Consider the following 23,176-nt stretch of genomic DNA (forward strand, 5'->3'; position numbering starts at 1 on the left):
CCCCTACAGCCTACTTTGAATTACGCGCGCTTACGCCGGCCCATTTACGCTACGCTGCCCTAACTTAGGAGGCAAGTGCTTTGTGAATACAGCACTTGCCTCTCTAAGTTGCGGCGGCGTAGCGTAAATACGGTACGCTACGCCCGCACAACGTAGATCGGCCGTACCTGAATCTAGGCCTTAGTGTCTAGATTTTTTTTTATTGATCTAGTGGGCAGATATTCATGCTTGTGGTATATTTCAGTCAGCCAGTTTTCACTTTTGCCCCTTGAGAATTAAAGTCAAATTGTATAATTAACTTTCTGTGAAAACCAAATGTAAAAATGATTTGCATCTGATAGATATCGACAGCTGAAATAAAAAAAAAATCTGAACCTTTCCCATATGCCATGCTTGACCCTTGCCTCCAGAGCCTCTCTTTTTTTGATTGAGGCCACCCTATATATAATTTTTTGTGTGGTGTTTTACATTAAAAAAACGGCTTTTTATATACTTTAAAAAAAAAATTCCCGAGTACAGCTTAATATATTTGAGGTAATACAATGACAATAGGACACAGATGCATACTGTATATAGTGTGTGTGTTTACAAGTATGATTGATTGTTTGTTTTTATTCATAAAATGTAATGTCTTGGTAGATCATTGAAAGCATCATTGAAGAAAGTCAAAAGTCCTCTGCTGTAGATGTATGCCCTAATAGAACTGAAAATGTGGTAACGTTAAATAATTCAAGCACCTCTGTAGAGACTGATCTAGCACTTTCAAGCAACATCCCTGAACTGTTAATTACTGAAACAGATTTTCACGATGATGCGGAAGAATGTCGCCATAAAGAACTGGATGATCATTCGAGGTCAAAACTTCGTGAAACACATGACATCTCTATTCCTCTCATTGAACAGTTGGTAGAAACCTCTAAAATTGTGGAAATTATACAATTAACAGAAGATCTTCAAATTTCGGAAAAGGAAGAAAGCACAAGAAAAGTATTTGAGTATGATGAAGTTAAAGATCTCAAGGAACAAGAAACTTATGACTATGTGCCCAGCGAGATGCCACCTGCTGAAGCTGTGGAGCAGTTGCCACCTGCTAAGCCACCCCGGCAGATTACTGTTGAGCCTGACATAGTAGCAAGCACTAAAAAGCCTGGTCCCTCACGTCCCCCTCTACCTTTAAATGCCCCTCCACCAAGGCCGCCACCACCTGTTAGGCCACCACGAAAGAAGAAATATGATTCTGACTATGAGAGCCCAAGATCCTCTGGTCTGGAGTGTAAGTATGCACCAGGGTGTAACAAACAAGGTCTCTGGTAAATGACCATTGTTCTTGGATCAATACACAATGTTTTAAAGTTCTTGCTTGATGGAGAATCTGCATAAAAGGATAATCTAATTGATTTTGTACTCGTCGGTCATGCTATATCTATCTCCATCTATGTTATTGCCCTATAGGCAAACTCCACTCCAGCTGAAACATTCATTTTTAATATACTGGGAATCCTTTGTTAAAGTGGAGTTCCACCCATAAATATAACATTACATCAGTAGTTTTAAAAAAATGTCATTAGTCCTTTACGAAAACATTTTTTTTTTTTTTAGATGCCTTCAAAGTGTTGTTGCTAGGCAGACTAGTTAATCTTCCCACTTCCTGCACCTAGGTGCTTAATGCTTCCTAACCTACACCGCACAGACTCCTGGGAATGTAGTGGGTGTAACTTTCCAGGAGTCTGTGCATTCCCCAGTCTCAAAGAATCATGTGACTTGGACAGCACAGGTGCTGAAACCTGATCTGACACTGCTTGTGCAGCACTGAGCATGTGGGAGATTTGCAAGGCTGAAATCCAGGAAGTCATACAGTCTGGCTTCATGATGCCCACACTTAAGATGGCCCCAGTCAATTTCTATTTTATAAAGTGTCTAAATGCTGTAACAACCTAACAAAACGGACCTTAGTTTACAGACTAACTTTACTAGAATACATTAATCTTGTGTATTACAGGGGTATTTATATTTAAAAAGTGAAATTGTGGCCGGAACTCTGCTTTAAGGATACTCTATCGTGGCACACAATACCTTTTAACTGGATGGAGGTGCGGCCAGATGGGTCAAGACATTGTAATAGGCTTTTTAGATTGGTTTTCAGGGGCATTTGACAAGGCTGTAGGGAGGCAACATGTCTCCTCCTCACCCCCCTTTCCCCATTTTTTAATCCTGTAAATTATGAGCCGTAATCCCATGTATTGCACAATTTAATTCAATTTGTTTAAAAAAAAAAAAAACTTTACAATACCTTTTTAACCAATGATTACAGTTGCGTAATAGTCATATAGGTTGTTGGTACATTTTATACATCAGAGATTTTGCTTTGCACTGCATTGAATGCTAAAATCCTATTTGCTACCTAGATGTAAAGAATTGCAAGACCGGTGTATAAAACTGACCAAAGATTAAAAAAAACATGCGTTGGGCCATTATGTTTCTTCATACTACTGCTCCAAGGGAATATGCAAAATGTTTTACTTTTCTCATCATGAACAAAAAAAATCTGCAATTTTTTTTTATTTTTTATTATTTTTATTTATTGTGCTCGGTTTAAATAACGTAGAGCGTGGGTCCCTATTAACATGTTAGAAATCTGCATGTGCTGGTTTTTCAATTGATTAATGCCTCTGTCTGCCCATCCTTGTTAATTTTCTTATTCATGTGCTTATTTAAGAAAAATCTAAATGCATGTTTAATCCATGCTGAGCTGTAACATTAAAGGGGTTGTAAAGGAATTTTTTTTTTTCCCTAAATAGCGTCCTTTACCTTAGTGCAGTCCTCCTTCACTTAACTCATCCTTCAATTTTGCTTTTAAATGTCCTTATTTCTTCTGAGAAATCCTCACCTCCTGTTCTTCTGTCTGTAACTCCACACAGTAATGAGAGGCTTTCTTCCTGCTGTGACGAAAGCCTCTTGAGGGGGCGAGCAGGAGTGTCAGGACGCCCACTAACACACAGCTCCTTTCTCTATCTGCAGTAGAAGTAGAGTGTGTCCTGACTTGCCTGCTCGCCCCCTCCCCCCTCAAGAGGCTTTCTCCACACCAGGGAGAAAGCCTTGCATTACGGTGGTGAGTTACAGACAGAAGAACAGGAAGTGAGCATTTCTCAGAAGAATTAAGGACATTTAAACGCAAAATTGAAGGATGAGGTAAGTGAAGGAGGACTGCACTAAGGTAAAGGAAGCTATTTAGGGAAACAAATGTTTTCCTTTACAACCCCTTTAAGACTTTGTTGCCTGACGCTCTTTTTATTTTGCAGTTACAAAAGATGTCTTTCTCACTGGAGAGCTCCTGTCTGCAAACACTGTGGCAGAGGCAATAAATAGGGATTGTCAGCCATCACTGGATCTAGCTAGCGCAACAAGCGGGGATAAAGTGGTGACTGCTCAGGTCAGTGATTTTCAGATAAAGTAACATACTTATGTTTTGGCACAACAGAGATACTTTGACAACCCTCCCCTATATGAAGGTGTCTGAGGAAAGGCGTTTTGCTGGCTGCTCTTCCCAAAGTAGGTCATCTTTCATTTGCAAAGTCTGGGTCCACACAGACTTTGGAACGCTGTCTTCCACAGATGCTTTCGTAAATTTGTCCCTTTTTGAAGTGCCAACATTTCTGATTTATGTGCAGGTGACCTACCGGACTGGTCCAGAAATGTTGCAAACTTATTACATTTGTATTAAAAATTTGTCTGCAAATTTGCTTTTAGGAAAACGGAAAGGCGGCAGATGGTCAGCTGTCCAGTTCGCCAACAGAGATTTGTGGTCCCCAGAGGCCCCGGTCTAACTCGGGAAGAGAGCTCACAGATGAGGTAACTCCTAAGCTTCTGTAAGAGTCTTGTTGTTTTTATATAAAAGTTGAAATTATTTCGGAGCCACTATTTTCAGGTACAAAAAAAAAATTCTGCTTTGGCTAATTGCCCAGGGGTTTACCGTTACACCCCTTTCACACTGGGGCGCTGCGCTGGCAGGACGTTAATGTCCTGCAAGCAGCATCTTTGGGGCGGTGAAGGATTTGTGTATACATTGCTCCTGCCCATTGAAATGAATGGGCACCGCTGCCCTTTATTTGGCTGATAGCGGGGGTTAAAAGCGCCCTGCTAGCAGCCGAATAGCGCTGATGAAATGACAGTAAATCGATGCTGAAACTAGTGGCGTTTTTACCGTCGGTGCTTGTTCGCTCGCCCCCCTACGTACAGCAGCAGAATCTGCACTAACTGCATTTGCAGTGTACTTTCTCTTTTCCTAATGTCCTCTCACTGTAATTTTCTGTTTTAAAGAAAAGTTCGGGAATTAAAAAAAAAAGTCCATACTGTCAGGCCATGGTATTGGTCCGATACTGGGTTACAAGGTGACATAATTGGCTTACCTTAGGGTGGGAAAAGCCTAAGTTGGACAGGGTTCTCATATTTTTAGGAATTCGGAGTGGGAGTCATGTAAAATGCTGGACATCTTTCCATTGAACTTCATAGTGGTCAAACAGGCCTTCACAGCTGCAAAGAAGACAGTGGGTCTCTTTTCCAGGCCTTGGCTATGGTATGCCTAGCCGCAAGGAACAAATAAGTGGCCAGTACCTGTTAAGAGAATAGATCTGGGATAGGGCAGAGTCGTAGGGCAAACTTTTTATCCTTGAAAATGGGTAAATGGTATAAGGTGTGCAGGATCCCGACAGTCCCAGACCAAAATCTGGTTAGGCGCAGACAAGTCCACCAAGTATGGAGGCCATTTCCGCGTAGGCCACAGCTCCTAAAACATTGATTCCTATATGAAGGATTTGCATGTGCTATACGAGCTGGAACCCAGTACTATCTTAGTAAGACGTTATAGGCTGCTTCCGGGGTTGTAGTATTGAATGAGCATTCGGCAATAGTGGGCCGGGCTTTTCTCCATTCCTCAGGGTCAATAAGTGTTGCCAAATCACGCTCCCAAAGGGATGTGCAGGAGGGCAAAGATGGAGAGGCATCAACCATGCTCAAGGTAATACACATATTTATAGTATTTCTGGGTTGGAGGAAAAATATGGTGCTTAATAAGTGGCTCCATCCCAGTTTGTACAGGCTGCCAAGCTAATTACACACCTGCCTTCTCTCACATATGTATTGGGAAAGATTAGGTGGGTTTGCTTGGCATTCATACAGTCACTGAGAAAAATAGTTGTAAATGTTTTTTTTTTTTTAAACTCTGTGTGAACAAGACCTTGGCTATGTGCGACTGTCCTACAATTGTGGGAGATTTGTTTATTGCTCAATTTCAGATCATTCATCATGACTTGTTATTTTCAGGAGATTTTGGCCAGCGTAATGATAAAAAACTTGGACACTGGAGAGGAAATCCCTCTGAGTTTGGCAGAGGAAAAACTTCCAACAGGCATTAATCCACTTACATTGCATATCATGAGAAGAACCAAGGAATATGTCAGGTAAGAGCTGCTACAGTGTTGGACATTCCAAAAGATAATCGCCTCTCCTGAGTATACTTTGTTCTGTACTTGGGATTAATTTGGAATTATTCTTGCTTCTGTTTATTTTTCAATAAGAAATAAGAACCTGCCACCAGCCTAAGTCAAGTAGCAGTTCTCCTATTATAATGAAGTGTTTTTATCGAGCCAGTCGGCATCCAGATTTTTTAAATAAATGTAAAATTTGTGTTTTTCCTGTAATGTTTCTTTATCCAGATGGGTTAAGACATTGTAAAAGGCTTTTGGTTTTCAGGGGCATTTGACAAGACTGTAGAAAAAATCCTGTAAATTATGAGCCGTAATCCCATGCGTTATGGTGCGGCCCCATAGACTTGCATGGGTCGCATTTGGTTGCGGTAACACTCGCCAAATACAAAATGCTGTTCATTTTTATGTTGCAGCTGCATGTCTGTGTTAGGTGGGTGAACAGGGGGTAGAAAAATTGTGACTCAACCGCCTACTTTCACCGACCCTGGCTGCATGTGTGAACAAAGCCTTAGTGTATTAAAACCTCACTGTCGGTACAACGATCCCCCCCCCCCCCCATTGTGCTATTGTGTTCTAACATTGCGTAGTAGTACAGTGAGTTCCTCCATTCCCAATTAGCCCATTGGTTTGAACAAAGAAAAAAAAAGCTTACAATGTGTACCGGGCATTAAAGCGGAACTAAAAGGAAGGATACTCCTGTTCCCAACACTCCTTTGCTGGTGGTGACATCTTCTCCTGTGTGACGGATTTTGGCCATCCCCATTGGCTGATGTGGGATCACATCACTCCTGCACAGGAGCTAGTCAGTACACCGCACACAGGGCAGGCCTAGCCCCTGTGAGCTGCCTATTTGCTAACCATGTATCATAGCTTTACTTTAGCTATAAGCTAAACCATATACATGGTTTGAAATTTGGGCAGTTCAGCAGGGAGCAGACAAATTCTGATCCATATATGGTCTTCCTCCTAGAGAGAGGTCGACCCAAAGGCCCATACACACGATCGGATATTCCGACAACAATTGTGTGATGGATGTGTTTTGTCAGATTATCCGACCTTCTGTACGCTCCATTGGACAATTTTCGGAATTTCCGACAACAAATGTTGGATGGCGAAGCTAAAATCCAAAGTACAAACGCGCATGCTCCGAACCAATGCTAACCATCAGACATTAGCATAAGTTGCCCAAAGGGTGGCGGTAAAGAACAGAAAAAACACATTGTTTTGTATATGTTGGCTGAAAAAGTTCTGCCGTCTGTATGCAGAACAAGGTCACGGCCAACGCCATTCGGACAGAAATACATGGATTTGTCCGATGGAAATCTGTGTGTGTGTGTGTGTGTGTGTGTATGAGGCTTTACAGTTTGCTTCTAGGGCAGGGATGTTGGAAATTCAGGCACTTCAGCAGGCACCAGAGACATTTTCAATCCATATATGGTCTTCCTGCAAGAGAAGTCAATCTAGCAATTGGCTTCTCTCAAGCAGGAATGCTGGAAAAATTCCACACTCAGTGCATGCAGCCAAATGGTGTATTCTGACTGGAAGTGTCCCCACTGTCAGAATACAATAACGGGGGAGGATTCCCTCATCCACCTGGAAAATATATATATATAATTATATATATAATAATATATATAATTTATGGCCACCTTTACTGACGCTCATCTCACTGCAAGTCTGCCTGACATGGCCTGCATGATTAAAGACAATGGAAACTATGCAGTCTCTGACATAAAACACCCACCATACTCCTAATGGCAGTGTAATGTAGACTGCTGAGGATTAGATCACATGAAGAAGCACTTGTTTATGGCAAACTAGCTTAATTTTATCACAGATTAGCTAATCTTTGAAGTGCAGACACATGCCCTGCTAAGTTGCTTGATAAGTAAATGTTGTTGGTGAGCACCAAACAGTAAGGGGGGGGGGGGGTATTTCTAAAGAATTTTATATTCTATAGCCGCAAAAGGCTTTCTTACCTGGGAGCCAGCTTCTAAAATAGTATGATTAAGGATGCATCCCAGGAAGTGTATTACCTTGTTGGTTAAGCTTCCTGTCCATTTGTTGGCATACCTTCCATCAGTCTGGGCCATTAACTGGAACATGGCCTGGCTACAAAACCACAAAAATGAGCATTAGTAGAGTGTAATTGCATTTTAGTACTAAATGCGAGTGGTCAGCCATTGCTCAATAATGGCTCCTATTTCTTTATCTCCAGCAGGAGCTGTAGACTTCATACAGCACTGTTATACAGGCATCCTTTAGACGCCACATAATACTGTTCATTGTAATTATACTCTTCCTAGCAATTATACAGTACAAGTCAAACTTGCTGCCTGCGGCAATACTACTACACCCATTTTACAATAAAATAGGAAATCCAGATCCATAGAACTTCAGGCACAACCAAGGCCAGCTGGTATATAAACTGATGTGTGTACAAATGTCTTCTATATTCTTATACCATGGCAGGCAGCTCTTGTGACAAATGGGGAAATCTGATTCCTAAACAAAAGAAACCATCGAGCACACATGTCTCGAAGCATGTAATGGTGTTTTATTAAAAATAAAATGTGAAAGATACTTGCTGTGAGCTCAATAGGCATATCAAGGTGTTGACCAAAGCACATACAGTTGTGCGCATAAGTTTACACACCCTGGCAGAAATTATGATTTCTTGGTCATTTTTCAAACAACATTTCTTTCACTTATTGTTTGATAATGAATGGCTTCAGCCAAACACAATCAACTGTTTAGTTTCTGTTGCCATTATGATTTTAAAAAGAGTAATCGAATGACCCTGATCAAAAATGTACATACCCTGGTGATTTTGGCCTGATAACATGCACATAAGTTGACACAAAGGGGTTTGAATGGCTATTAAAGGTAACCAATCCTCACCTGTCATCAGTTTGCTTGTAATTAGTGTGTGTGTGATATCTATATTATGTTTATGTATATGTGTGTGTGTGTGTGTGTGTGTATATATATATATATATATATATATATATATATATATATATATATATATATATATATATAAATATGTGTGTGTGTCAATACTTTTCTCGACTTCTGACAAACCCTTGCATCTCCCTACCAGTACTGCACTGACGTTTCTGGATTCTGGGGAAAGTTAAAAGAACTCTCACAGAATCTGTGGGAAAAGGAAGTTGAACTGTAATAACCAGGAAAGGGATATACAAAGATATTCGTTGAATTGAGAATGGCAGTCAGCAGTGTTCAAACTCTAATCAAGAAGTGGAAAATGAGGGGTTATGTTGAAACCAAACCACGGTCAGGTAGACCAACTAAAATATCAGCCACAACTGCCAGGAAAATGGTTTGGGATGCAAAGAAAAATCCACAAACCACTTCAGGTGAAATACAGGACTCTCTGAAAACCATGTGGTGTGGCTGTTTCAAGATGCACTTGAAGAAATATGAGTTGCCAGAAGAAAGCCATTACTATGCAAATGCCACAAAGTATCCTGCCAAACAGCACAGACATAAGCCTCAAACCTTCTGACAGTCATTTGTAGTGATGAGACCAAAATTGAGCTTTTTGGCCAAAACCATAAACTCTACATTTGGAGAGGCCTGTGATGAAAAGTACACCATTCCTACTGTGAAACATGGAGGTGGATCGCTGATGTTTTGGGGATGTGTGAGCTACAAAGGCACAGGAAATTTGGTCAAAATTGATAGCAAGATGAATGCAGTATGATATAAAAAAATACTGGAGGAACATCAGCCAGGAAACTGTGCATGGGACGTACTTGGACATTCCAACATGACAATGCTCCAAAACACAAGGCCAAGTCAACCTGTCATTGGCTACAGCAGAATAAAGTGAAGGTTCTGAGGTGGCTATCTCAGTCTCCTGACCTCAATATCATTGAGCCACTCTGGGGAGATCTCAAACATGCAGTTCATGCAAGACAGCCCAAGAATTTACAGGAACGGGAGGCTTTTTGCCAAGAGGAATGGGCAGCTTTACCATCTGAAAAGATAAAGAGCCTCATCCACAAATACTACAAAAGACATCAAGCTGTCATTGATGTTAAAGGGGGCAACACACGGTATTAAGAACTGGGGTATGTAAACTTTTTTGATCAGGGTCATTTGGGTAGTTTCTGTTGCTGTTATAATTTAAAAAGAGTAAACACAGTTGATTGATAATAAATGGTTTCAGCCTAACCATGAGTGAAAGAAATTATTTTGTGTTTACATACCCTGGCAGAATTTATGATTTCTTGGCCATTTTTCAGAGAATATAAATGATGTATGAGCACAACTGTAAATGGGAAGGATCGACCAATGGGATGGCTGCCAACAGTTAACGGTTGATGGGCTTCTGGGATCTTACCCTCTCATCAGTGTTCTTGGCATCCATGCAAATTGAGAGCACTGTATGAACCTGTGTACATTTACAGATTCCAGGTAATGCTCTGGCTGCTAGGGCAACAGGAACAGCACCAGTAGCTCTTTTTCCAGTAGTAAGCCGCAGCCAGTCCTCATACATGGAAACAAATACACTGTTCAGTGACAGACCAGCTCCCTGTAGACGCGCAGGGAAAATTCTCTATTGTTTATTCAAAAACCTGATCATTGAATGGGGCACAATTGTTTTGCTGTGTACTAAATATCACCTGTTTAGTTCTTGTTCTTGTTCTGTAATTTTTTTTTTTTTTTTTTTACCAAAAATAGGTAGAAGAATACGTATCGGCCTAAACTGAGGGAAAAAAAAGTGTTTTTTTATATTTTTTGGGGATATTTATTATAGCAAAAAGTAAAAAATATTAAAAGTTTTTTTTTTAAATTGTCGCTCTATTTTTGTTTATAACGCAAAAAATAAAGGCAGAGGTGATCAAATGCCACCAAAAGAAAGCTCTATTTGTGGGAGAAAAAGGATGCCGATTTTTGTTTGGGAGCCACGTCGCACGCCCGCGCAATTGTCGGTTAAAGCGACGCAGTGCCGAATCGCAAAAAGGGTCAAGGTCCTTTAACCTGCCTAATGGTCCGGGTCTTAAGTGGTTAAGCCCCGTACACAGGCAGAATGTCGTTTAATAAAAAAAAAAAACGTCCGACATGGCACCCAAAGGCCAACGTCACAGCAGATATGGTTGGGAACGTTGAATAGAGCTTTACTGCATTTCTCTTGATTAGCCTCCCGACAGCAAAATCTTTCCGGCTCATGTTCTGTTTACAAAATGTGATTGTCCATGATGATGTTCTTTGTCATTTTTGTTTTATGTGCTTTATTTGACATAAGCTAATTACAAACTCCAGTGATGACATTAGTACAAATGTAATTATCTGTTGAGTGGCTTCCTTTATGTGTTACTACAAATCGAATACAATGTTCTACAGACGAATATGTGAAGAGCCTATTTATTAGGAATCATTTGTGTTGATCTTATATTAGGCTTTTGCTGTTTTAAAAACGCAAAACTATGAACAAAACAGTCTCTTTAGTACGTTCTTTCCCTGCCCTCCCATTTTCCCTTTTCATTTCTGTGCTTTTTCTCTGTCGGCTTTCATTTTTCTATTGCTGTCAGTGGAAGTTTGTTTGCCAACCATAAAATAATAAATTCAAGAGCCGTGTGTGTGTGCGTGCGCGTGTGTTTATTGATTTTTTTTTTTTTTTTCCCTTTTTTTTTTTTGTAGTGAAGAAAGCTTAGAACCACTTTCATGTTTTAATATCCTTGTCCTGGTGACCACAGTTTTCAGGAATAAAAGGAAATCCAACAATTTTGTGGTCTCCAGAACAGGAATAGAGGAGAAATCTACAGCAGGGACACAATTTTGCCAGTTCAGCTAGAACCAGCCGAGTTTCAATCTATGTATGGGCAGGCTAGTTTGTAAATGGAATTCTGTACAACATGCCTGTTGGAAAATTTCCACATGATCAGCGCTATCTATAGCGAGCAGCGCTAATCCATTTATTTCGACATTGGGGATGTCTCCCCTCTATTGTGTTTGACAACTAGTGGGAGTGATTCTCCCATCCACCTTTAAAGCGGGGTTCCAACCACAATTGGCATTTTTTAAATGTATGTCCTTTCATCATGCATTTTTATAATACAAATCCGGTCACTTACTATTTTACAATCCGCCGCCGCTCCGCATAGTTATTCAAGAAAGATGGTTACTAAAACTTTGTCCACAGCATTGTCATTTTGCTTGTGGGCATTGTGAAGCCAACAAGCACTTCCTTCCTGGAAGTCTTTGATGGGGAGTGATAATTGGGTAGCGCACTGCATCCTGGGAAATGACACACATTTCCCAGGAGCATTAGAGGGAGATGATGTCAGAATCCTAGGCGATTCCAAAGGCAGATTTTGTGGGACCACATAGCAGCAGCATTTCCAGATGAGTAAAAAATAAAAAATTTTTTAGGTCTAATGAGCACAATAATGAGAAAAAAAATTTGGGATGGAAACTCCACTTTAAGTGTGTAAATGGGGCAATCGGCTTAATTTTTTCTTTGTTCAACCTGTTGGAACATATGGGCTGCCTAAAGAGTACATTTTGATAACTTTGGAGACCTTTTCTTTTGCTTCCTATTATGTCTAGAGCAGAATGCATTAAGGTGAAAAAACATGAACCTTTGCAATCCCTTTAACCCATCCATGTGGTGGTTTTGTTTGTTTTAAAAAGTGGGTTGCATTAGTCCCTACTTTTGAAAATTAAAACTAAAGTGTCTACTTCCTAGCAGCTTTGAGGAATGAGTGAATCGGCTGCTAGATCAGATCACAGTGGCAGGATATGCAGTAGTTTTTCTTTGAACATTCTCCTACACAGAAAATGTCACATGCAGGGCTTTGTAGCTTTTGAGCTAAATAGGTGTATCTGCCAAGGTCCATTAGCAGATATGAAAGAAGACTAAAACAAAAGAAGTGCTATGTTAATCAAGCTGTCCCCTCCAAAATGTATGTAAACCCCAAAACATGATCTTATTTGCTTCCCTTTTGCCCTGTTAAATTACCATTTGAAAGCGGATACTTGTATCTGTTCAATATGTGCAGAAAACTAATTGTTGATCTGCCAAAAATGCAGTTAATACTGTGCCTCTTCTGCATGAATTTTTAAACAATTGCCAGTCCTGCCCAGTTCACATCTGTAAACGACAAACACCTTTCCCAATGGTATAGGGATGAGATGGGAAGTGGCCCGTAGTCCAAATTCGAAGAGAAGCCTAGGATTACAATGCTGTTCCTCCAGAGATACAGTGCAGTAAGTGAGCATTGTAGCATTGTCACCCTAGGACAAAAAGTATGTTAATGGAAGAATTACCAGGTGCCTCTTCTAAATGGTTTGCTCCTGGCAGGAGAAAAGCCACTTTAAAAACATCACACGCTTGGGCATTCATCTCATTGATCAGAAGATTAATTTACTCTGGCCATTGAAATAAACGCTCAAGCTCTAAATGTGACTAGTTCTTGGACACGTTTTACAAGCATGTTGCTTGCATTTGGATTATTTATTTTTCCTGCCAAAACGCTCATCTCCTGAACGCGCAGTAGAGAGATAGATGTATGTATCTATCATATTTATTTTTGCCTGTAAATGTGTGTGTGTGTGTGTGTGTGTGTGTGTGTGTGTGTGTGTGTACACGTGTAGGCAAACATGAAATAAAGTTTAGCCTCAAAGGAAACAAATATAATGTTTTGTTGATGAGTAGTACCATCATCCAGAAATTAGAGTTGAATAGAGGATGGATTTTTGGTCCCCAAACGAAAGAGGGATAGGGCAGTTGGATTATTGCGGTACAGGTAGACAATTCTATAAATGCATGTATAGAAAAAGGTATACATTGTATTTAATACAAGAACAATAAAATACAAACAAAAATATACAGTTTTTAAAACCTAGTGACAAACCATATGTATCGCCACAATAATAGTCCCCGAAAGGGGAAGATCACAATGGGAGTAGGGGTCACTGGGGGTGTCTCTACTAGTTTTGCGACCAGTTGCGGCTTCGTCAGGAGAAAAATCTGCAATTGTCAATCAATAAACAGTTTGGCAGGCATAGAGGTACAGTCAAGCCTGGCATTATGGTAATATAGTATATACAACGGGGGAAAAGGACTGAGCTGCTTACCTAAAACACCAACAGTCCGCAGGATCAAGAGTCACCAGTCAAGGTCTCCCGCGTTGACCAAGGGGGACGTATATGTGAATGGACTTAATATCTAGGTATATAAGGTAACCATAAATCAAAATTGTATGGCCAATAAGATTCAAAAAGGGGGGGGGGGTGAACAAAAACCATGATCAACCAGTGATATTGAAAATTAAATAAAACGTTTTGGTAGTGGGGGTAGTGGAAAAGGATGGGAAGAAAAAAGCCAAGGAATTGGCAAAGTTGTAATATTTATTTATTTTTAGTTTTTGCGTTTTTAAAATACTTTTTGGTAAAAACTGGCAGCAGTGAAATTTTTTCCTGTTTTCTTTCTTTCTATTTTTCTTTTTTCTATTTTCTTTTCTCTATTTCTTTTCCTCTTTCTCTTTATTGCCATTTGCTCATACTCCTTATCTAGTTGACTCTTTCTTTTCATCCTCCCTTTCTTTGTGGCTTGGGCCCTCAGGCTTGGTCCTGTCGGTCCTGGACACGGGATGCATTATTCGTTTTATATTTGGAAAAACAGATGTCCTCTGCTATGTGCCTGCTTGAATTTTAAGTTTTTTTTTTATTTATTTTTTATTTTATGTATTATCTTAATTTTTTTATTTTCTTTTTGTAATGTTGCGTATTGTATAGCAACTTTGCTTTTAAGTTCTATATTTACTCCGGCGTGTTAGCCGGTATGTTACCTAAGCCAACATTAGGTTAATTTAGCAGGCCACCTGTCTGAAGAACATTCTATTGCCGGTCTTCTGGATTCACTTTGGATCCCTAGAAGCCGGATTAATCTCAGGTTTACGGACTATCTGTTCTGATGTCTGATCGCTTATGGTGTGTCCACCACTGTTTTTTTTTCTCTTTGTATTCTTTTTTGTTTATTGATGTACCTTTTTCAATAAAACTCTTTGTACAAGAAATTTTTCCTGTTTCCTTTTGTGGCACATAGCCTGGTGTGAGCTGTGACATCACTCAATATCAATGTGATTGCTTTTTCTTCCTTTTCCTATCTACTGTAGTAATGATGCTGCACAATCCGATGATGAAGAGAAGACGCAACCTCATCAAACCGATACAGACGGAGGAAAATTGAAGCAGAAAACGTAATTTTTTTATTTACTATTTTGTTACACGTTTTATTGAGTGTGCATAATTTGCATTCATATTACAGCAATAAAATAATCCTCAGTACAGGTTAGGGTTGTCCCGATACCAGTATCGGTATCGGGACCGATACCGAGTATTTGCGGGAGTACTCGTACTCCCGCAAATACCCCTGATACTGAAATAGAATACTTGTTTCCCCCCCCCCCCCCCCCGCCGCAAACCCGTCGCCGCAAAGCCGCCGCCGTTAATCAGCGTGCGGGGAACATTACAGCTTTCGTTTGAATAGCTGTATCCCCGCCGCGTATAGACACCCCCCCTTGCGCGGGATTGGACGGATGATCTGTCCAATCCCGAGCAAGGGGGAGTGTCTATACGCAGCGGGGATACAGCTATTCAAACGAAAGCTGTAATGTTCACCGCACGCTGATTAACGGCGGCACGTGCGGCATCATCAAGGTATGTAGGACATGGCTGCATTATGTGGGGGACATGGCTGGAATATGTGGGGGACATGGCTGCATTTGGGGACACATTTAGAAAAAGTATCGGTACTTGTACTCGGTCTTAAAAAAGTGGTATCGGGACAAACCTAGTACAGGATGATACCATTGTGATTGTGTTACTGAACTTTACATGTTGTCATGATGGTTTTTGACAAGTCGACTCCAGTAATTACGAACTCCCCCTTTTTTAAGGCCCCTTCCACACGAGGCAAAATCGGCCTTGCCCTGTACACTGATCTTTGCTGAGCAGGCAGATTGCTGATCTATGTCCACTCCGCTTATGTAGAGAGGACACAGCACTGCCTGCTCTCTATGGCCAGTTAAATGTAAACTGACCGCCTGTCCGTTTATACCCGACTGCCATCTGTAGGAAAGGGAATGGAGTCCCATCTGTCTGTTTTTAGCCGATTGGATGTAGATTGGTGTTAACGGACACGTGTCAGTTTGCATCCGCTGCTCCAAAGAGGAGAATAGAGGTTCCAAACGGGTCCACCTGGAAAATTGACAGGCAGACAGTTATTTTGCTTGTGTTAAAGGAACCTGGTACTGACTGCTGTATCTTACTGCTCTGGAATATACATATTCCCAGCTACCTTTCTAAAGCTTTGTCATTACCCTCCCAGCTACTATTTCACCTAATAAACCTTGGCTCATGAGTCCTGTGGGTGCCTCAGACAGTAAATCATTATAGAAAATTGCTGGCATCAAGAATCTGACACTTCATCACTGGATTCTTAAAGAAGCTTTCATCTCTCCAAAACAGACCACAAATCCTAATGTAATCATTAAATATTAACTAATCTGACCCAACTGTAGATCCTATAGATCTTAGCATTTTACTCTTTCTCAGCCTCTGCATTGTCTTCTTGGATTATCCTGGACGTCTAGAGATGTCTATAGATGATTAAAGCAAGGTACACATGAATTTGAGCATCATTTGCCAGTATTGTGCCAGTTCTGTACTACAAAATAAATCTAACAAGTAGCTTAGTCCGTCAGGAGCTCATTGCAAAATCTCCCAGTTAGGATCTAGGCTTCCCTTTTCTGCTAAGGGTCAAATGCTGACCCTACTTGACTCATGTAAGGATAGGTTTGCCCACAATCTATAATATGATATCCGGTTTCTTTATGGCCATCCTAAATGATATGGATTTTCATGAAGCCCACTTACCTTTTTGTAGATGACTCCTCCATGTTTACTTTTTTGCTGTGGTAACAACTACTTGTTATATTCACTTTGGTCTCCTTTTATAGGTATGGAATGTTGTGTATCCTCTTGCCATATGTCTATAGCCAAAAAGTGGGTTACATTTCTTTGTTGGGCTTTTATTGCCATGTGTCCCCACTACAGAGATTAGTTCTTCATTCGTATTGTGACCAGAGAAGAAAGTAATTCGGAAATGTTTTTTACTGCTTCCACCAGAATGCAAGGGGAATCTTCCACTGGAGATACCGGTTTTGGTAACGGGCATTTTCCCTCCCTTTTGCAGAGATTCTCCCTTGCTTCCTTTTGGGTTTCCAGGACAAAAAGTGAATGGGGAAAACCGTAAAAAAAAATAATAATAATTATTTATTAAAAAAAACAAATGGATAGAGGTCCTAACCAATACAAATTCTAAAGGGGGATGTAGGGCATAATCGGGGAGAATCAGTTGGTGAGATTCATTTTAACAAAATGCTAGGAAAGGTGAAATAAAAATGTAAATCGTGTACTTTGAGTGAATTCATGGTGGTCTTATATTAGTTTCTCTCTGTTTCAAGGACACAACTGAAGAAATTTTTAGGAAAAAAGGTGAAAAGAGCAAAACATCTGGCAGAAGAATATGGCGAGCGGGCGGTAAATAAAGTGAAAAGCGTCAGAGATGAGGGTCAGTAGTCCACGTGGTTTTTCTATAATCAATATGCTTTTGTTTGTTTTTTAAAGCAGAGGGTTTAAATTGTTTACATCCTAGTGTGTGTGCGTGTGTGTATATGTGAAATATATATAATTTGTATGCCCATGTCAATGCATATCATGCTTACTACTGCTCTATCCAGGTTAATATGGTTTTTAAAAAAGGTGTAGCAAATTTACTGTAATGCCGCATACACACAGTTGGAATTTCCGACACGAAAATCGTGAATTTTTTTTTTTTTTTCCCGACGAAATGTTGGCTCAAACCTGTGTTGCATAAACGCGGTTACACAAATGTTGACAAATTTAAGAACACAGTGACGTACAACACAACGACGAGCCTATAAAAATTAAGTTCAATGATTCCAAGCATATGTGTTTTTTCTTGCGCATCGAAATTGCATAAAGACGAACAGAATTTCCGACAAGAACTTTTCCCGTCTGAATATTTGAGAACCAGCTCTCAAATTTTTGCGTTCGGAAATTCCGACAAAGTGTACGATTGGGCCTACGCACATCGGACTTTTCTTGTCGGAAATTCCGATCGTGTGTACGCGGCATTAGTGTTTATGGAATTTATTTGAAATCTCGTTTACATGGGAAATCAACATTTTCAGTTATTTTATCCATTTAATTTTCTTTAAACCAACTCCAACTCAAAGCCTAACCGTTCCCAGCTTAGATCACTAACTACTTAGTGAAGGAACAGCAGCTCACTAATGTAGTCATCAATGCGCTTCCTCCTTTTATAAGAAAGGTTAACTCAAAGCTTAGCCCTCCCAGATTTGATTGCTGACTGCTCAGTATGGTAGTGAAAGAACAGCAGCTCACTGTGGTCATCTCTCTGCTCTCTTCTAAACAAGAAGCTTCATTTGTTCGATGCATACCACCATTGCATGTTCGACCTTTAAATTTATGAAAGTTGGACACAATTATTTGATTTTATATTTAGAGATCTCAATCGCTGTCCCATTAAAAGCCATAAAATGAACAGTTTTAATGTCTTGCAAGCCACGTAACGCATATGTTCTGTGGCAAAGAAGGAGGGTTTAAGGCCCAAATGCTGCACATGTGTCCATAGGCGGCAAAGCTTTCAGCGCTGAGAGCCTCTGCTACTTATTGGCCGGTGTGACCACTGTGACAGCCTATTGCAGCAGTCATGTGATCGACCAATCCTTGCTGACCTAATGACTGTGGCAAATGGACACTGGGTGGGAATGGGTTAATGGAATGTTTTTTCTGTTCTGTAACTTGCTTGAAAATGTACACGTTTGTGTAATATGATTATCTTCCTGTCTTAGTTTTTCACACAGACCCAGATGACCAGTCATCCAGTGATGATGAAGGAATGCCCTACACCCGACCTGTGAAATTCAAAGCTGCTCATGGCTTCAAGGGTCCCTACGACTTTGAGCATATCAAAGTGGTGCAGGACCTAAGTGGAGAGCATATGGTAATGCTAGTGTCCACTAAGAGCTTTCACTAACTTTACACAGTCACACAATCCTTTAATATTCCTTTATTTTTTTTCTTCCAGGGAGCTGTCTGGACCATGAAGTTTTCTCACTGTGGGCGGTTGCTTGCTTCAGCTGGGCAGGACAATATTGTCAGAATTTGGGTTCTCAAAAATGCTTTTGATTATTTCAATAACATGAGGATCAAGTACAACACAGAAGGCAAGAGATTGCTAATTTACTTGGTTTTCAGTGAGATGAGAAAATATATTTATATATATATATATATATATATATATATATATATATATATATATATATATATATATATATATTATATATATAATATATATATATATATATATATATATATATATATATTATATATATTTGTTTTTGTTTTAAGAAGGCTTTACTGTATTACTTTAAGCCCACCTTTAGTGTGTCTGTGGTCTCTAAACTGCAGACCGGAGGCCAGATATGGCCCTTTGCTTGCTTTTGTCTGGCCCTTGAGACACATTTTTTCTCCCACTGATAGAAGAAGACATTATTCTTTTCACTGACACCAACAATGGGGCATAATTCCTGCTATTGACATCAGCTATTTCTCCCATTGATGCCAACAATGGGGTACTACTATTCCTCAAACTGAGAGCAATGATGGGGCCACTATTCCTCCCACTAATACCAAAGATGCATTGCTTACTCCCACTGATGCCAAGAAAATTTCCCATTGGCCACAGCCGGCCCCCCTAAAGTCTGAAGGACCATAAACTTGGAGACCCCTGCTATAAGTTGTCAGGTTATTCTATGGTTTTGATGGTCCAAAAGCTCTACTCCCATATAAGCCATTCTTTCCAATACACGATAGTAATGATCATCCATTGGACTGCAACAGCTGTATGCCATTTGGAATAAATGTCCAGCGGTTTTGGATTTGCAATTGGCCACAGAGGCATAAAGGAATAATTTGCATGGCTCTGATCTGTTTCCCAAAATTAAAAATTAATCCACAATTTTTTTTTCTTTGATGGAAGTGAGACAAGAAAACATTTTTTTGGTTTTAAGAAGGCTGTAATGTGCTTCTCCATAATTAAAGGGGGAACTTTCTAGTCTTTTTTTTATTTCAATTTTTTTTATTTTGAGATATCGGCGAAATACATTTGAAAACGAGATCATGTATAAGGCAAAGGTAGAAAATAATTTGTAACCATAAAGTTTGAAAAACTACTAAAATACAAATATAATATTAAATCACTTGAGATGAGAGAACCATGGCGTGACTTGGACAAAAGGAAGATTCTCAGCAATTCGGGTGAAGGAACCCCTGTCCTCCGGTAGCCCATATGGGAACTAACTGTACCGGGATAGGAGTCTCCAGCTCCCAACTTTTTAGTTTCTTTTAGCCCAACTCTCCATTCTTCTTTTTTTTTTATTATGAAATTTTAAGTTATATTGAAAACCTAATGCCTAAAGACTGTAAGAAGGGAAGTTTACATAAAAAAAAAAAAAAGGGATTATAGATGTGGAGGTGTTGGACCAACGAATCCAGTGTTACATTTTTCCAAACTACCGCAGAAGTAGGTCGGTATATCAATTGGCAAGATTATAAGAAAAGTACTTCTACGTTTCTTCTGTTTGTACAGTCAAAGAAAAGTGCATGGCTCCAACCCTCCAAGGTGCTCCCCTTATATGCTGGAATCGGGTGCTGGCTTGAAATCAGTACTCCTCCACCTGTGTTCAGGCAAAACTTTTATTGGCTTACAAGCTTCAGCACATGGTCCCACCTTCAGGACCACCCCTCCAACATATCCAATAAGCTCAATTATTGAGGATTCATATGCTACATATTGGTTTTATACAGTCTTTAGTTGTGAAATCAAGCTTTAAGTGACTTTGACACTTTAGCAAAAAGCAGGCTGGTATAAGGTGCTGGCATCTAGCTGATGTCCAGGTTTACCTTCACTTTAACAACTTCCAGCCCGGCCTATAGCAGAATGATGGCTGGGCGGGGGTTCAATTATCCTGACTGGACGTCTTATGTCATCCAGTAGGAGGCGATTGGTGGTGTGGTTTGTTAATCTGACACACCACATCCCTGGTCTCAGTAAAGAGTCTGACGTGGGTTCTTTACCATGTGATCAGCTGTGTCCAATCATTGCTGATTACATCGTAACAAGGAAGTGCCGGTTATCGGCTCTCCTCTCTACTTGCGCTCTGTCAGCACAAATGGGAGAGCCGATAAGCGAAGCGGCTCTCTTATTTGGCCTTTGTGCTGATAATTCGCACAGTGATCAGTGCATCAGCAAAAGGCCACCAGTGATACTTGGCAGTTCCTGCCAGGGATGCCAATCAGTGCGCATCAGGAGTTCGCACTGTGTAAACTGTATGTAGCCTCAGCTACATACCGTATACAGCACTGCGTTCCGTGTGTAAGACGAGACCTTCCTGTCTCACAACTAAAACAAAATGGCGTTGAGCTGAGCGGCACTTGGGCAGCGTTGTGTTCTATCAATGAATATGCTTCCTCTGATTGTCCGAGTGTCAGGCTAATGACTTCAAGATCTCCGACACTTGTAGGGTAGCTTTTGTATTCATTGATAGAATACAAAGGTGCCTATGAATGAACAGAGCTTTGGGACCATGCACTACTTTTTGTTAATGAATGGCCTGAAATCTCACTGCTCATAACTCGGTGCCCTTCACATGCAGTTCCTATTGTGGATGGGGCCATGCCCTAATTCTCCAATCAGGCACAGATTAATTAAGTAAACAGGATAATTTGACTGAGAGCATTTCTCAAATCCTTCAGTAAATCATCCTTTATGTCATGTCTTGTTTTCTTTCTCATTTCAGGGCGAGTATCTCCCTCACCATCTCAGGAAAGTCTTAATTCTTCCAAATCTGATACAGATGGTGGGGTATGTATCTCCAGACACACATTACATTACCCTTCCCTGTAGAGTTCTCTGCCAACCCCTAGCCCTGTGCACCCCCCTAAACACAAACGAACACACACACGGTAGGTAGTGGTCGTTTATCTTACACTGTAGAGCAGAGAGGTGTCGCAGTACTGGATGGAGCTGCCTGTTCTGGCAGAGAACTTGACCAACCTGGTAATTTAGGTGCCTATTGAGTTCAGCCTATTGAGATTCTCTCACCAACTTTAAAATATTGAGGGAATAGGCACAGAAAAATTTAATTTTATGCTTACTTGCAGGATTTTTTCTTTTTTCAAGTTATTCATTAGCTTATAATAGGCCTCTGAACTTGCTAGAAAATTTCACTATTTCAGAAGGGACCATTTTAAGGAGGAGCTCCAGCGTGTTCGCATAGTACACGTGCAGAGCCCGCCAGGAAGTCAGCACGGCGCTGTGCTAATCACAGCCAGGGAAACCTTTCCCGATGCTCAGCTGCAAAGATCGGGAAATGTCTCCATTTTTGTGATTAGTGCAGCGCCATGCAGACTTCCTGGCGGGCTCTGCACATGTACTATGCGAACACGCTGGAGCTCATCCTTAGTCCATTTCCTAGCACAGCCACCTCCCTCCTGCCATGTCATAGTCCCTCCCCCTATCTGGGAGTGTCTAATTACTGTCTGTGCTGCCCAGGCTCTTCCACCCCACCCCTCTCCTCTCCCCACATAAACTGTTATGTAGCATCAGGGGAGAAGGGTGGGAAATACTAAACGGTGCTGCTTACATCACATCCAAGATGGCATTTCCCAGCAGCAGTTTCTAGATTTTTGGATTCTACACATGTGAGGCTTTTAGGGATCAAACCCATTAAATGCAGATATAATCTTATTGTTGAAATGTATAGTCTCTTTAAACAGCCAGCCTTAATGCTAACCTAGCAGCAAGAAATGGACAAACCAAAAAGAACAGCGCCGTTCTAAGTGTAGCATCATAACGTTATTTATTTGGCAACTCACTATGTAATGGAGATGAAAGCACTCATCGTAATGCAACACCGGTGCAACAGGCAGGTCCAGTCCCACTTTGGTGTGTACCAAAAGGAGCTGCTGGCAGTGCACGTGCTGGTAGATTTGGGTCCCCATGGCAAGGCGCAAGTGATGTCAGAAGAGGAAACGGTGGGCATATCATATCACGTCCTGTTTCCCCTGCCATGCCAACCTCTTGTGTTGGACATCGCCTTTCATTTTATGTGCATAAAATGGATAGACTCTTTTTCAGATTTTTTTTTTTGGTAAATTAACCAGCCTAATTGATCAGAGTGTCTTCTCTTACATGTTTCATTAGAAAGAATAATGCATTTAATTGTTGGCAATAAAAAAAAAAGAAAATTGCGAACCCAGACACGCTAGTAAATGAGGCCCAGTAAGTTTCCTTGTCGCCATATATTTCTTTCTTGCTTCAGTTTCTTCTCCCTTGCTTATTGGATTGACTTTTGCAGGTTTACAGTGCAGCAGATGATACGGACCCGGATGATAAGAATGCACCATTTCGCCAGGTACCCTTCTGTAAATACAAAGGGCACACAGCTGACCTTCTCGACTTGTCCTGGTCTAAAGTAAGTTCATACTTTTACAGCATTGTGTGGCTCTTTAGCATTGTGTGGCTCTTTAGCATTGTGTGGCTCTTT

At 40.6% G+C, this 23,176-nt stretch overlaps 1 protein-coding gene across 1 annotated transcript in view; it reads left to right on the forward strand.

The window, feature by feature from the left end:
- Positions 1-23,176, forward strand: part of WDR44 (WD repeat domain 44) — a 125,881-nt gene that overhangs the window by 66,393 nt on the left and 36,312 nt on the right. The window contains exons 4-13 of the mRNA XM_040323687.1: positions 640-1,273; positions 3,300-3,430; positions 3,748-3,849; positions 5,320-5,456; positions 14,633-14,716; positions 16,985-17,091; positions 18,419-18,570; positions 18,655-18,793; positions 21,428-21,492; positions 22,988-23,104. Coding sequence (XP_040179621.1) covers positions 640-1,273; positions 3,300-3,430; positions 3,748-3,849; positions 5,320-5,456; positions 14,633-14,716; positions 16,985-17,091; positions 18,419-18,570; positions 18,655-18,793; positions 21,428-21,492; positions 22,988-23,104 — 1,668 coding nt within the window. The remainder of the gene's footprint in view (positions 1-639; positions 1,274-3,299; positions 3,431-3,747; positions 3,850-5,319; positions 5,457-14,632; positions 14,717-16,984; positions 17,092-18,418; positions 18,571-18,654; positions 18,794-21,427; positions 21,493-22,987; positions 23,105-23,176) is intronic.

This window comes from Rana temporaria, chromosome 9 (assembly GCF_905171775.1).
Source record: "Rana temporaria chromosome 9, aRanTem1.1, whole genome shotgun sequence".
Taxonomy (NCBI): domain Eukaryota; kingdom Metazoa; phylum Chordata; class Amphibia; order Anura; family Ranidae; genus Rana; species Rana temporaria.